This window comes from Lontra canadensis, unplaced genomic scaffold (genome assembly GCF_010015895.1).
Source record: "Lontra canadensis isolate GAN:19392208 unplaced genomic scaffold, GSC_riverotter_1.0 scaffold106, whole genome shotgun sequence".
Taxonomy (NCBI): domain Eukaryota; kingdom Metazoa; phylum Chordata; class Mammalia; order Carnivora; family Mustelidae; genus Lontra; species Lontra canadensis.
Window position 1 is genome coordinate 1,813,255 of NW_022631100.1, and position 16,100 is coordinate 1,829,354.

Consider the following 16,100-nt stretch of genomic DNA (forward strand, 5'->3'; position numbering starts at 1 on the left):
ATACTGAATGTGTAGATGACTGTAGTACTGTCATCTTAACATTATTAAGTCTTTAATCCATGCACAGAGCTCTGTTCATTTAATTAGACCTTCAATTTCTTTCAGTAATATTTTATAATTTTTAATATACAAGTCTTTCACTTTCTTGCTTAAATTTATTTCTAGGTATTTTATTCTTTTACATAGTACTATAAATAGAGCTGCACTCTTATGTCCTTTTTCAGACTGTTCACTGCTGGTATACAGAAACACAACTGATTTTTGTGTGTTGATCTTATGCCCAGCAATTTTGCTGAATTTATTTCTTAGTTCTGGTAGCCCTTATGGATGTTTTGCATGTGTTTCTATTTAACGTGTGCGTATGCATGTATCCCCCCAAATCTGTCATCTTGGGCAGTTAGCTGATCAAAGGGAGAGATGAAGGAGACCAAAGTTGTGGCCCATACCATAGTGGGAAACTCAGACAGGAAATGATGTTGAAATCCTAACACCCACCCCCCCACCTCCCTTACCTCCCGATCCCCCCACCCCCCACCCCTGTACCTCAGAACCTTACTTGAAAACAGGGTCATTACAGATGTAATCAGTTACAATGAGGTCACACTGAGGTAGGTCGGGCCTTTAATCCAATAGGACCAGTCTCCTTAAAAGAGGAAAACACCACACGAAGACAGACACACACAAGGAAAGGTGGCCATATGCCCACAGAAGCAGAAACTGACTGATGCATTTATATAAACCAAGAAATGCCAAGGACTGCCAGCAAACACCCGAAGCTGGAAGAAGCAAGGAAGGAATTCTGGCTCAAGACTGTAACATAAAAATCCCGAGTTTCCAACCTACTGGCCTGCCCTACAAATTTGAGATGCAAGATCAACTCGCCGGAGTTTCCAGCCCGCCTTACAAAGTTCAGACGTACCAGCCCGCATCACCATGACTCAACTCCAAACATCCACCAGCAAAGGGAAAGAATACATTTGGAGCTCGCAAAAAGTAAACTGCTTGCTTCACAACCGCACCCGTGATCTGTATAAAAACGTTACCGAATCAGTTTCTGATTTTAGTACTTTGTGCAGATTCAAATAGAACTGCACCAATTAATCAGTTAAAAGGAAACAGAACTGCTGATTGGGTGATAGGATACCTATTTGAATAAGGTTTCCAGGCAGGAAAAAACAGACTTGATGTGTCATCCTTATACTACATAAATATATTAACATTTACATATGGAAATTTCTTATCCCAATATTACACCATGATACCTTCACTTTGTCACTTAATCATACCTTTCGGCATAACTTGATTATAAGGGTATAAAAACATACTGTATTTAACTCAAAATTGTTCAAAGTACTATCTTAATACCTTTGAAAAATCGCAGGATTCAGCTAGAGAATTAAAATGGGAAGGCCTAAAATAATCAATAATCATGACTTTAGTTTTTAAATTTATTTAAAAGTTATTAGAAGTCCCTGATGATGCCCAGCATGTTACAAAGTGCTTAGGGAAATGCACCTGAGTAAAAGCTTACCTTTAATTTTTTGAGGGAAAACTTACGCCTAGAGTAGTACCAAATGCTCTGGAAGGTGAACAGATGCTATCAGCCCAAGAAGGGAGTGACCACTAAAGACATAAAGAGAAAGCTGAAGCGAGAGACAGAGTGGGCACCAAAGCAACTTTCAGGAAGACAGAACAGAAGAAACAAGACCAAAATCCCATGGTCACCTTCGGGGAACCACAGACAGACCATCCTGAAAGACTGGCCCGGCGGAAGGCTCATGAAGGTGCCGAAGGGCCAGGTGGAGACGTCCGTCCTGAGTGCCACGGGGACAGGTCAAGGGTCTCAGGAGCAAGTGTGGGGCCACACAGCGCCCAAGCACAAGGACGGGAAAGTCGGGGAGATCTGAAGGTTGATGGGGAAATGGGAGGCTGGTTCCCCACGATGCAGACGATGGCTCTACACTTCAGGGCTTTGTTTTTCAATTTGAAGATTCCTCTTAACACATTTTAAACATCATTTTAAAATATAGGTTCTCGGGGCACCTGGGTGGCTCAGTGAGTTAAAGCCTCTGCCTTTGGCTCAGGTCACGATGGGGGAAGGGAGAGTCTCTGCTCAGCAGGGAGCCTGCATCCCCCTCTCCCTCTCTGCCTGCCTCTCTGCCTACTTGTGATATCTGTCTGTCAAATAAAATCTTTAAAAAAAATATATAGGCTCTCTAAAAGTTTAACTGGTTCCTTGCTCCTAGAGTGCCTAAAAACAGAAGTCATTCACATTCAAAGAAAAAAGGCCAAGGAACAGTCAGAAGCCTGTACTTATTAAAATAAAAGTAAGGGTGCAACACAAAGAAAAGAGTAACTAGAACACACCAAATCCATAAATCCTCTAAATGCACCACAGCGAACTGCAAAACAAGGCAATGGACTGTTAATCCCATTTTGCACAGAAAGGCTCTGAGATCTGGACAGCCAAGGGAAGATCTCACAGCTGGTAAAGAGCAGAAAGGCTTTGAAGCCAAAGAGGATTCTGTTAAACTTGACTATCTCTTCCCAAAATGAAAACACCCTGAAAAACTTCCACATCTAGAGGAATATAAAAAGATGACGGAGAGAGTTTCCTTAAAGTCGATGATTTGAACAAAATAACAGGTATCACAAAACACTAAACCAATACAAAATAATCCTGTTGTTCTCCCTTAAGTAAAAGAGACTACAAGAGAAAATTTTGAAGTATTATTTGCAGATGACATTTTGAAAGAAAGCAAACACAAATATATGAAATGGTCTCTACCCTCAGGATACCACATACCACTCCTCAAAGCTTGTGAAAAGCGATTAATGGCTACTCCCCCACGAAACCATAATTATGCACAAGAGAATGCATCATGTCTATGCACATCTTTACCTTTTTAAAGTGGTTTCTGAGGATTTATCTTACTGGGCCACATCACTAATTTTGAAATCACACAGCAAGAAGAATCATGCAGGAATCATGCCCCTAGACCATGACCAGTTCAGTCTTAATTCTAACGGTGGAGGGAGGCCACTGAAGTGTGTTACTCAGGAGAAGAGCTGACCACAAGGGAACCACAGAAAGGGCTGACTACCGCAGAGACAGCAGATTGGATGGGATAACAGAGCCACACAACAGCGAATCCAGAAGGACATGTCTATGAAAACATAATACAGGGCAAAATAGGTCCAGGGGTCCCGATAGGATGCACTGCCGGACTCCAAGAAGATGCCAGGTTGCCCAAAAACACAAAAGGAACCCTAACACAGAAACATCCACTAATGAACTAACCGTTTTGAAACTCGGTCCCTATCAACTATCTGTGCCCGGCGGCACTGGCTCTGTCGGTCGGTTTCCCCTCCGCCCCACTGGTCTCTCGGTGATGGGCACAGGCTTCAGTGACAAAGCAATGCGAGCCACGTAGGACGTGCAAGTGCGAGCCTCATGAAGCCACTCCAAACGAGGAGCACGTTTCCAACCAGTGGCAGAGCCACAGAAATGACAATCTGAGAGGGACCCTGACGGGGCAGGAACCTGGAAGAACTTAACGGGCGGGAAGGGTGCTCTGTATGCTGACGCGGCTGGTGGCTACAGAGGCGTGCACACACGGTACAGACCCACCAAGCTGCGTGTACGTTTGTTAACGAGCACATTCAGCAGCAGGTGGATTACACCTTCGGGGGAGAAAAGGGGACACTGGAGATGACCCTCCTATCTCCGAGAACCACAGGGTCTGAACTTGAGGCCAGCGTGGGGCGGAGCTCAAAAACACCAGTGCGCCTGCGCTGCCGTGAGCCTGATGCCAGCTCTGTCTCTGGACCCAACTACAGGTCAGTAAATGTGGACGTTTAAATACGTTCAGTCTGTTACTTGCCGCTGAAAGCATTTTAACAGTTACAAGCAGAGTATAACTGGAGAAAGCTAACAGAGATGAGGTAACAGGAGGTTAAAAGGAAATAACTGGAAATTGAGGTAAACCCCGGGCCTTACTAGTGGAGCCCTGGAGTATTTGGGTGAAATGACCTTCTGTGGGATTATACTAGAAAAATCTATCACGACAGGAGGGGTATAGCTCCATCCTATCTTACAATTTTTAAAGAAAAATTATGTAAAAACAAGAACTAACACTTGCCTCATTCTTGTTCCTCTAAGAATTTACACAGTTGCAACCACAGCATGAATGTTTTCATAATTTTGTTTCATTGTTCAGGATTAAAGCCAAACAAATGAAGCCTTTTCTCCCCACCCTGGCTATCGCTGAAGTGTCGCTCAGTCTAGGCCTGCCCATTCCACGCAGCCCTGCTCTCGGACCAGTTACCTGCAGAAAATAAAGCACCCTTATACGATGAGATCACGGAGAAAACAAATCATTCCTCACACATCAACATTTTAGAAAACTTAAATACACACTTCAGTCCGCACAAGTTAACCAGGACATAGAGGCCCCTGCACACACTGGTTGAGAACGTGAGCTCTAGAACCAGCCTGCCGGGCCAGGACCCCCTACTCCACCGGTTACTAGCAGGTGACCCTGGGCAAGTCACCGTAGCCCTCTGTGGCTCAGAGTCCTCATCTGACTCAGTAACAACAGCTCCTACTACTTTGTAAGTAATTGGAGGAGGGGCACCTGGGTGGCTCAGTCGATACGTGGCTGCCTTTGGCTCAGGTCATGATCCCACCACGGTCCTGCTTGGCAAGGAGCCTGCTTGCCCCTCTCCTCCCAGCTCCTGCTCTCACTTGCTATCTCTGTAGATCTCTCTCAAATAAATAAATGTTAAAAAAAAAAAAAAAAAACTTACTGGAGGAACATCAAACAAGAAATAGGTAAAGCATTTCAGGCAATGAGTACCCAATAACCATTAGCGGTTAGATTTCAAAATCTAAGAAAACCGTAGAATATAAATTCTGACTTTGGAATTAAGTTCTTAGCAAAGGAAAAACTTCTTTAAAATCCCAGACATTATGTTTAAATACAAGCACATATATTTTAAGTAAAATTAAGAAAAGCAAACATGAGAACAGATGTACTAGCAGTGTAAATGAGCTGAAAGTTTAACTTCTAAATATAGAAGTTTTTTTAAAGGTAGCGTATCAAACCTACTGAACTAGAAACTATGTGATGCTGCACCTTCCTAGAGATGATGTGAGAAGTCTGAATACGGAAACAGAACAGAAAACTTCATATTATCAAAGGGTCAATTCTGTCCTTTACCCATTATTAGTCCATTACCTTAACACAATTCAAACCAAAACCCCAACAGGGTTAGGGATATACCTTTTCATTTTTTTTTTTTTGAGATTTTATTTATTTGTCAGAGAGAGAGAGAGGGAGAGAGAGCGAGTGAGCACAGGCAGGCAGAGGCAGCGGGAGAAGCAGGCTCCCCGCCGAGCAAGGAGCCCCATGTGGGACTCGATCCCACGCCACTGGGATCATGACCTGAGCTGAAGGCAGCCGCTTTACCAACTAAGCCACCCAGGGGTCCTTACCTTTTCTTTTTATTTCATTTTTGTTGTAACTAACAAAATAATTCCACGACTAATCTAGAAGAATGCACTAAATGGAAAAGTAAATAAAGTTCTGAAAATCCTAAGAAAAGGAACAGTAACTTCACTTCTTAGACATTAAAACATATTATAACCTTAGAGTCACTGAACTGTGAGGAAACAGCACAGAATTAGATAACAAGTCCAGATCCAGAAGCCAGTATTTATGGAAACCCAGGACACACGGACATGGCATTTTAAACCAACGCGTAAGGATGGGTTAGTCAACAAAGGATACTGACAGGTGACCAAACACTCGCTATTTAGCTCGAGGCGAACCTAACGTCTCCCACCTGACACCACAAGAAACTGCAGGTGGCTTACACTGAAGCATAAATGGAACCACCAAACGAAAAGAAAATACAGGGGCGTACACATACAGCTTTCGGCTGGAGAAGGCAGAAACGATCAAGGTAAGGACAGATAGATGTGACACGAAATGGTTGCGCTTCTACACCAAAACAAACAAAATCAAAGACAAGGTGACGAGTCCGTGTCTCCCCCCACCCCCCGCCCCGTAACTCTGGGCTTGAGCATGTGCCTGGCTTCTGCGCAGAAGGCTGGGGAACAGGTTGTCGGCAGAGGTCTGATGAGAGCTTGCGCACTACGATGGCCACGTCTAGGTGAGAGACAGAAAGACGCACCACAGGAGCCCAGCCAAGGGATGAGAACACACGGGCGAGTCCAGGGGCACCAGCAGAGGCGCACCCGGCCAGCTCACACACAGTCTACCAGGCAACTGATCTACCTGCACGACGAAGGGCTACTTGTTAACCACATAATAAATCACTGCAAGGAGGACTGAATATCCCATGGAGAAAACAGACAAAGTGGACCAACAGACAACTTGCACAAAAACAGAGTTGTTCCATAATCACATGAGGAAATGTCCGATTCTCCTAGTAATCAAGGAAATGCAAATCAAAACACAGAAGGGTGCCTGGCTGGCTTGGACAGTGGAGTGCGCACCGCCTGATCTCAGGGTCAGGAGATCCGCCCCACATTGGGTGTGGATAATGCCCTAAGTTGGCCAGAAGGTCAGTTAACTGGAACTCTCCTGTATGTTGCTAATCTGGTAAAAGTAATAAAATTCCCTTTGGCCTGGTAAATTCACCTCACTTGTTATTCACTCACATATTTATTGTGTACTTATAGAGGCCAGTGCTGGGAACTAGGAACACAGATGGACCAGGACCTTAATAATCTGGGTTTCGTTCTAAGAGTATGAAGATGCCACCAAAGGCTTTAGCAAGGATTAACAATAGTTGGTGGCCACTTTTAAGATTATTCCAACTGCTTCATGGAAAAGGGGGGAATGAGAATGGAGACAGGGAGACACTAAATGTTCCTGTGACAGGTGCCTGGCTAGACCACTCGGACGAACCTGTGACTCCTGATCTTGGGATTTTAAGTTTGAACCCCGCACTGGGTACAGAGATCCACTTATAAATAAAATCTTGGGAAGCCTGGGTGGCTCAATCAGTTGAGCGTCTGCCTTCGGCTCAAGTCATGATCTCAGGGTCCTGGGATGGAGCCCCACATGGGCTCCTTCCTCTGTGGGGAGCCTGCTTCTCCCTCTGCCTGCTGTGCCCCCTGCTTGTGCACATGCGCTTTCTCTCTCTGACAAATAAACAAATAAATAAAATCTTTTTTTAAAAATTAAAAATAAATAAATGTTCACATGAGGTAACAGGGGCCTATACTTGAGCAGTATCAAGGAGAAGCAGCTGCAAACACACAGGTCGACCTCACAGGACCTACTAACAAAAAAAAGCAAGAGAAACGAAAAAAATCCTGCTGATTCTACTACTAGGAATTTATCACAAAATACAAGTAGATGTACAAATACAAAATATCGAACATGTACACAAAGACATATATCCAAAGATGCTTATGGCCGTTTCATAATAACAAAAATAATGAAAAAAAACCTGAAAGTCCACCCCCTAAGATATAAATTAAGTAGATTAAGGTCATCCAAAGCGTAGTGAAAAAATACTGTGCAGTCACTTAAAATTACACAGCTTGGTATTTAGTGACAAGGATTACATAGAAAGGTGCCAATTACAAACCATATAATGTAGTATAATTTCACCTTTACTTAAAACATAGACATACACACACAAGCACATTTACAGCAGCATATGTGCATTACAAAAAGCCTAAAAAGCTACAAATCAAAACAGCAAAATTCTGGATGGTCTGGGTTTGAGTTATTAACATCTTTAAACTTTCCGTATCTTCTAAAATCTACATAAAACCTGTACTGGCAGTTTATAACGCAAGGGAAAAAGTCACTAAAACACAACACTGACCAGGCATTTATCAGGACAACAGTAATTGGTTCATTCCCTCAAAATACTACACATACGAAAGATTAAAGAGATTACAAAGTCATAAAAATAACCCAAGTTTTTAAATTAAGACTTCAGATTCATGAATTGTTGAAACTGTTAAAAACTGAATTGTCCCAAGTTGCTCGGGATGCTGGTGTGAGAGGAGGAGGAGGGCCATCTCAGGACTCAGGTCTGAGCAGACGGTCACAAGTGGGAGCCACAGAAAGAGCCCCTCACTGCAGCCCGAGCTCCCCTGCGATCTGACCTAAAGGGCTCTTCATCTGATGCCACCTGTGCACTGCAGATCTCGAATCTTCTTCCCTACCAAGTCGGCACAGTCAGGGCCCACCTGGGCTGTCCCCACTGTGTGACTCCTCTGGACGCGGCCACAATGGACATCCGTGGACTTGCTCCTGGTGTGCATGAAGGCTTTCGCTTCTCTGGTATCCACACCTGGGAGCGTAACTCCGCGTTTCACTTTGTAAGGAACCGCCAAGCTGTGTCCTAACACAGCTGTCCCATTTTACAGGGTTCCTCACATGGTTACCACAAACTGAGGAGACGGCAGACTTTCATAGAAATAAGGGATTCCCTCCTCTCAAGTCCATTTCATGTGCCAAGTGCCATGCCAGGGTTTTCTATAATTTCTGATTTAATTTTGCCAACAACTCTATAATGCAGAAAGCATCTCCATCTTACAGAAGAAATTCAAATCTCAAACTAGAACCTACTCCAAAACCAACAAACTGGTAAATGTCAAAACAGAACCCAAATTCAGACTGACCTCAAGGCCTGTCCCCTTAACCCACTGCCGTGCCCACCTGTACACTTAGATATATGGACATGGCTTCACATCAAAATGGTTCTTTGGAAAAGCTGCATGTTAATTAAGTTTATTAGAATCATTATAAAACAGAAGCTTCCCCATATACAGAAATTTCTAGAACATATGATGTCTCCTGCATAAACCACATCCCTCATTTATTTTCTTTAGCAAAGAACACTTACGTGTAGTTACTTAAAACCTATCTACAGACTGCCTAAACATTATACAAATTAGCTTCTTCCATCAAAGTCTTATCAAAGACAAAAAAAAAAATGTGAGCACCTCCTGCTACAGACTGAATTGTGCCCCCCCCCCCACAATTCGTAGGCTGAAGCCCTAACCCCTAATGTGACTATATTTGGAGACAAGACTTTTAGGAGAGAATTAAGATTAAATGAGGTCGTAGGGTGGGCCCTAAATCCACAGGACTGGTGACCTTACAGGAAGAGAAGAGAGATCTTTGTCTGTCTCTAAGTCTCCACACAGGGTGACACCACAAGAAGGCAGTTTGCCAGGAGGTAGTGGGAGCCCTCCCAGAGCCAGACCACACCAGCACCCTGATCTCACACATCCAGCATCCAGAACGTTGAGAAAGTTAAGTTTCTGAGGTTCGAGCCACCCAGTCTACGCTACTGTTAGTTATGGCAGCCTGAGCTGAGAAATACATCTTCTTTGTATCAGAAACTAAGCAATTACAGGCATTTTAAGCACTGGTGAGAATCAAAACAAAGGAGGCACTAAGTGGAACAGAAACAAGCTAACCCAAGAGACACAGAAAAAAAGCATTTTGCTCAAAACAGTTACAAGTCCCATATCAGAAACTGGCAAACAGAAAGACCCGCCTTCTATTAATTCAGAATGCAATGAGACAGGGCAGGATCCTGGTATCCTCCAAAGAGCTTTGGAGCTGGACAAAGCAGAGCCACACTCTTTTTGCCATTTCCATTTGTGTCTGAATAAGAGACAAACTCTACACCCAATCTTGTGGTCCAGATACTGGCTTTTGTTTTAATTAAATTGACATTTATTACATGCCAAATACCAGAATGTACCCTCTAGTACCCAGTCCAGCTTAAAGAATGTTAAAGGTGCTCCAAAAATGGTGCTTGTTACTGCCAGGGAACAGATTCTGGAAAAGAAAACCTGGGCCAAAGCCAAACATTGACATGAGCACCCTCCATTTGCCAAATATTTTATCAATACCATAAACATAAAAATGCAATCCCTGCCCTCAAGGGGCTTACAATGAAACAGGACAGAAAAATCCATTATTTATAAAACAATGTGATAAATGCAAAAGCAAAAAATATATACACAGAATATATAGGAACACAGGGGAATGGCTGGGGAGGGGGGTGGGTAGATAAATCTGGAACTACATCCCAGATGGTTGACAAAGAATTCCATTCTTGCTTTTTACTCCAGAAAGCTTCCTAAGCCTTTACTTGGGGAACCACCTACTGAGGTACAGCTCATCTCAGACTCTCTCCTTTAACTTTTACGCACACTCAATCCCATTCATCACTGGGGGGGCGGGGGGGTGTTGTGATTTAAGCAACACAGAGAAGGGTTACTTCTCTTCCTCTCCCGCGACCACATAAAAATCGAAATCACATTTTCCCAAATCCTTCTCACATCCATGATAAAGACTGGGTGTTTTACAAGTTACACAATCACCCTAGATTTAAGCTGTGTGGAGGGTAAGGAACCAAAACCATCAGACTGGGATGTCATTTCTTCTAGACCAGCTAAACGGGGTCCGCCTGGTTATTCTGCCTATTCCACTAGGGGAGCAACGTACCGGAACTCTGCAACACTGTGCAAACGTCAGTAAATCTTCTCCGTGAATCCAAACTGTTACCAAGATTTATATACTTAATAAACATCCAAAACACAAACCCATGCCTACATAAGGAGCGCTGGCATTCCCCCAAAAATGCAAATTTGGCTGCTGCCCCTAAAATAAACCTCTGTGGGAAAGTCAGACACCCAACAGCTACAGTGTAGTGAAGACCGGCGAGAACACAGGCACTTGTATCTGCATCCACTCCCGGACATCCCACTTGACACTCAACACAGCAATCCTGTGAAAAAACAGGGTATGTCCATTTTTACAAGTCTGCTCCATTAACGAGCAAATCCTGAATCTTCTGAGCCCTGATCAATTGACACTCTAAAATGTGCATGAAGCCTATTATCACCATAAAGCAAAGTAACAAAAAATCGTAACAAGTATCCCGAAGGTTCTAAATATCCACACAGGAAGGAAATGGTAAAAGATCAGTTTCCTGACTTATGAAATAAGAAGGCTGGACTGGATCAGGTGATCAAATAAGGAGCATTCCAGGAAACCCTCCCACCGCCACTCTCTGGGACCACGACCTCCCAAAGCAACCCCGAGGGTGAGGACATCAAGCACTCTTTCCCGCCAAGCCCAGAAACGCATTTATGTGCAGATCAACAAGAGAGCCACTACCTGGAGAAGATAAGCAAAATGTAACCTACTTACCATCCTGGAACCAGAAGAGGCCCAGAAAGGTAAAGCAGACTACTCCAAAGTTTTACATAACTAGTCTAAGAGCCGAGCCCCGAAACAAGAGAAGCAACATTACTGTATGTGCTACACGGCATGCAAACATCTTCCCTTCCACGATCATCTGACCTCTACTACCCCGTCAATAACCGTCCCTTTTTATAAGACATGGATCAGTGAAATCACGTGATTAGCTGCAGGTTCCCCAGCTAGCCAGTGGCTTCGATGAAGCCTCACAACCCTACCACGCCTTTTCTTTCTAAGGTGAGAAAGTGACACAGTAGTAAGTAGAAGCGTGGACTATTTACATACACAACGGACCCACGAACATCAAAGCAATAATCTTCCAGGCTCTTCTTACCCACTAGCCTATGTACAGTTGTGTTACGTCAGAAAGCTCCTCCTTCTGTAAAAAAAAGATCTTGGGGCTCCTGGGCAGCTCAGGCCATTAAGCATCCTCCCACTCTTGAGGTTTTGGCTCAGGTCATGATCTCAGGGTGGTGGGATCAGCCCTAAATTGCACTCTGTGCTCAGTGGGAGGCAAGATTCTCTCCCTCTCCTTCTGCCCCCACCCCCCCGCTTGTGTGCTCTCTGAAATAAATAAATCTTAAAAAAAAAAAAAAAAAGATCTGGAGTAACCAACTAGTTAAAAAAAAAAAAAGGAATCATTTAAAAGGCCTACACTCTATTACTACTACATATACACACATCTACCTCCAACACAAATCATCTTATTCTTTTGAAATATTACCAAAATGAAAAATAGTAGAACCAAGAAGCTGGAAGTTATGGTAAAAAAATTACCAGTTTTGGGGGCCTCCTCCTTTTCACCATATTGTCTGAGAAACTTTCTCATTTCTTTAGAGAATCTTCTTTAAACAAAGTATTTACCAGTAATTCTATATAGAGCTTTTCACATGTGTAGAATGCCTTAAAGATGGTCTCAGGAATGTAAAGCATTATCCACTCCCCTTCTGCCTAGGAATATTACACCCAGCCAGCCTGCTATTCCTGAAATTGAAGTCATCGGAGTGATCTTATCACAAATACTTAAAAGGCAACATATCCTCTCTTCGGAATTCTGACCAACTTCATGGAAATTCCTGCCCATCCGTTCTTTATTTCTGTACAGACTTTAAACCATCAAGTACCTCTTAATATAAAAAGACTCAATTTAATACCGTAACACTAATGTCCTACTGTACTTAAAAGCATCACTGAGATGAAGTCAAATATTAATAGAACCTGAAAAGCCCTTTCTTAAACACTGAAATATCCCAAAGCTTTTTGCACCCGACACAAGAACCTTTTACTTCCACACCAAAGCAGCCTACTTTCCCCAGGATATAAGGAAACGTGCACAGGGGAGTTGCACCAACCACCTACCAAACAATCCAATGCCTACCAAGTGAAAAGCTGATCCTCTTTTGTGCTCTTCAATTATTCAGAATTCGCCTACGAAGAATCGCTGTGGACTACCTGAGCAAACCTTTCAGACCTGGCCACCCATGTTTTGCTTTTATGCTACTGGAAAGTACCCACTCCAAATTCAGTAAGGAACAGAGCAGGAAGTTTGGAAATTTACAAGTTACTCTGCATTAGAAAAGGAACTTATAAGTGAACACATAATTTACCTGTGACACACAGAGAACTACACAGGACAGGGATCAAACTTCCTTGAATACCCAGAACTTACCTTTTTTTTTTTTTTTTTAGTTCATAACTTCTGAATCAAAAAGCTTTATAATTTTATTTTAAAATACCCCAGTTTTCGCTGTTCTACATTTCCCAATGTTGAGATAAATTTACCCAAATGGGGGGGGGAACACGTCGTAACTTCTGGTCTGCAAAACTCCTTACAGCATTGAGTTTTTAAGACAGAAATCAACAATACATGCTATTAGAAGATATAATGCTACATATGTTTTATTTTAGTTCCTGCGTTTTCAAGGATATCAGTACCCGGATTTAAAAAAAAAAAAAAAATGCTCAAACCCATGGTTCAAGTTTTTCCGGCCGATTTTTTCAGAGATGTTGTTTCTGGTCTGCACGCCATAATTACATTTTAAAATGATCCATTACATTTGAAAATAAGTTGTGTGGAATGACTAAGGAAAAGGGGTCACTTTTCCTTAAAAGCTTTAAACACATTTTTAAAGCTAAGAAAATCAGGCTTGTAACTTGAAATCGGAGAAAACAGAATTCAAATCCCCAGTAAGCTGAAGTGAAAAACACAGCTATGTCACACAAAAACATATTTAAAAATAAAAATGGCAAAATGTTCAAGCTGGATAGAAAAAAAAAATAAAGAAAACTAGCGTTTAAAATGGAAACTACTTAAAATTGAGAAAGAATCTCAATGACATGACATTTTCTCGCCAAAGCAAAGGAATCTCAAGGCTCTACCGCTGAAATCTCATTGTACTGCGTTATGAAGGTCTTGGCAACGGCTGGCCATTAATCTCGAGCACAAAGGGGCCTCCGCGGTGAAGGCAGCGAGAGCCCACCTCCCCTCGAAGCCAAGCGCAGCCCCCCGCGGGACCCCCGGCGGCGAAGCCCGGAGGCCCGCCCGCCCCGAGTCCTGCGCCAGCCCCGGGGACTCCGGGCGCCGAGCGGGCCGGGGCGCACAGAGCGCGACGCGTCACCACCAGCAGGGCGGGCCGGGGGGACACGCAGCCCACCGCGGCTCCCGCGCGGCCACCGCAAGCCCGCTTCCCGACTGCACGCTGGCGACGCGGCTCCGGGGAGGACCCGCGGGCGGCGAGAGGGGAGCGGCCGCTGCAGTGCCTCGCGGCCGCCCCGGAGCCCAACGCGCCCTCCAGACGCAGGCCCGCGCCGCGCCCGCGCCCCCGCCCCGCCTGCGCCCGGTCACCTTCCAGGGCTCGGCGCCCACCGCGCTCCGGCACCCGCTACGGCACACTCGGGGCTCCCAAACTTTTCTGCCCTCCCCATCCCCCCCCACCCCTGGTTCCAGCCGGGATGAAGGCGCACGACTCCTCACCTCCGCCCGGAACAATACCCGTCTCCCGGCAACGCGCACGCCAGGGCCCGCGACCCCCTCCCCATCCCTATCCCGGGGCCGGGCCGGGCGCGCGGGCGGGGGAGGGGACCGGCCGAGCAGGGCCCCGGGGACGGCAGGCGGCGCCGCGACGAGACCCAGCGCTGGGTGCGGAGCGAGGCCCGAGGGACAAAGGGACGGAAGCACTGGGGCCGGGCGGCGCCCGCCGGGGTTGGGGGCCTCCGCCGGGTCGCGGCGCCCGCCGCACAATGGCCCGCCGCCCCCGCCCGCGCCCGCGCCCTCACCTCATGATGCCGGCAGCCCGCGGCTCCCCGGCGGCTGGGAACGCGGGGGGCGCGAGCCGGGGCCTCTCCTCCGGGGGCGGGGACGCGGCTGGCGGACGGCGGACGGCGGCCGGCGCGCGGCTCCTCCTCCGGCGGCCGGCGCTACACCATGTCCCCGCACAAAGCGGCGGCGCGGGCCGAGCGCGGGAGACGCAGCGGAGGCCGCGAGGCTGCGAGGGCGGGGGCCGAGGCGGGCGGGCCGCCGGGTGCGCGTCGTCCCCGCTGCGGGAGCGCCCCGCCGCCCTGAGAGGGAGCCCGCCGCCGGGCCGAGTGCAGGCGGCGCCGCAGCCGCGCAAGAGAGCCGCGAGCGCCGCGCGGGGCCGGGGAGGCGGGGCTCGCGGCCGGGAAGCACGCAGGCGCCGCCCTCGCTCCCGCCCCACCCCCCTCCTCCCCGCCCCCACCCCACCCCCGGGGCGGGGGCGGGGCGGGGGGGCGCACGGCGAGGGGCGGGGCAGGAGCGCCCCCGCGCCGGCCGACGGAGCCCGCTGGCCTGCGGAGTGCGCTCGGCGGAGTCCTTTTGTGGCCTCGGGCCCGCCGCCTGCGCTCCCCCGCGCCCGGGCTGCGGGGGCTGCGGAGGCTGCGAGCTCCCCAGCCCGCGCCTGGGCGGGGGCGGGGCACCTAGTCACGACAGGGGGGCCGCATTGTCCTCCGGGACCGCCCGCGCGACGCACCAGTCGGGAGACACGCTCCCCGGCAGTGGGCATGACCTCATCAGCGAGCGCACGCGGTCCCGGGCGTTGGCGGTGGGGGGGGGAGCGGGGACGGGGGCTGTCGCCGGGCGGTGGGGGGGCGCGGGCCGGGGGGTTAGTGGGGGACCCGGCGACCAGGGGTCAAGGGTCCTGTCTTTCACGGGGCTTCCAAGTCACCTGCTTGGAAAGGTAACTGCGGAGTGCGGACGCCGCAAACTCGTGGAAAGCCCCGGGGCGGGGGGCGGCCTCCAAAGACAAATCCCCTAATCAAGTAAGGCTTCAGAATGGACAAATGGCCGGCGTCCTGGAGTCCCGACGACAAGAAGGAGGGGGACGGGGTGGGTGAGGGGAATTCTACTGTACAAAAGGTGGCTGGCGTGGAAAAGGTCCCCTACAACCAGGTTCGGATCGCTGCACCATCCGGTCCAAAATGGAGGCCCTAGCATGACTCCAGGAATCTATTCAAAAGTTTTGGTGTGTTATTTTAAGATGGACGTACAATTGCAACTGTACTAGGACACTGGAGATCATGTGCACTTCCAGAAGCAAAGCAAGCGAGTGACAGTCATGCTTGGTCAATGCCTGCCTCGTCTCTCATGGAACTGTGCGGCCCAGTTTTAACTATAAAAAGCTTCCCCTGGTTCCAGTTTCCGTACTGAAGGATTTTTCTTTTCGGGACCTGCAGCCCCAAGCCGATAGCCCTGTGGAAGCAGTGGCCTGGAGCTAAGGCCCAGGACCGGGGTGGCCTCAGGTAGTAAAAAGCTCCGTGCGTCTGCCTTAACACGGTGTACTCAGAGAACGCTAATTTCCACCCACATAC

At 47.3% G+C, this 16,100-nt stretch overlaps 1 protein-coding gene across 7 annotated transcripts in view; it reads right to left on the reverse strand.

Moving 5' to 3' along the window:
• The window catches only part of ENAH (ENAH actin regulator), a 129,775-nt gene extending 115,406 nt beyond the window's left edge, over positions 1–14,369 (reverse strand). For 2 of the 7 annotated variants that reach the window (XM_032838844.1, XM_032838841.1), the window contains exon 1: positions 14,251–14,366. In XM_032838844.1, the coding sequence (XP_032694735.1) occupies positions 14,251–14,315 (65 nt within the window). In that variant the 5' untranslated portion in view covers positions 14,316–14,366. Of the gene's footprint in view, positions 1–14,250 lie in introns of all 7 variants that reach the window. The other 5 variants (XM_032838847.1, XM_032838846.1, XM_032838835.1 and 2 more) reach the window with 4 other exon arrangements.
• Positions 14,370–16,100: the final 1,731 nt, after the last annotated feature.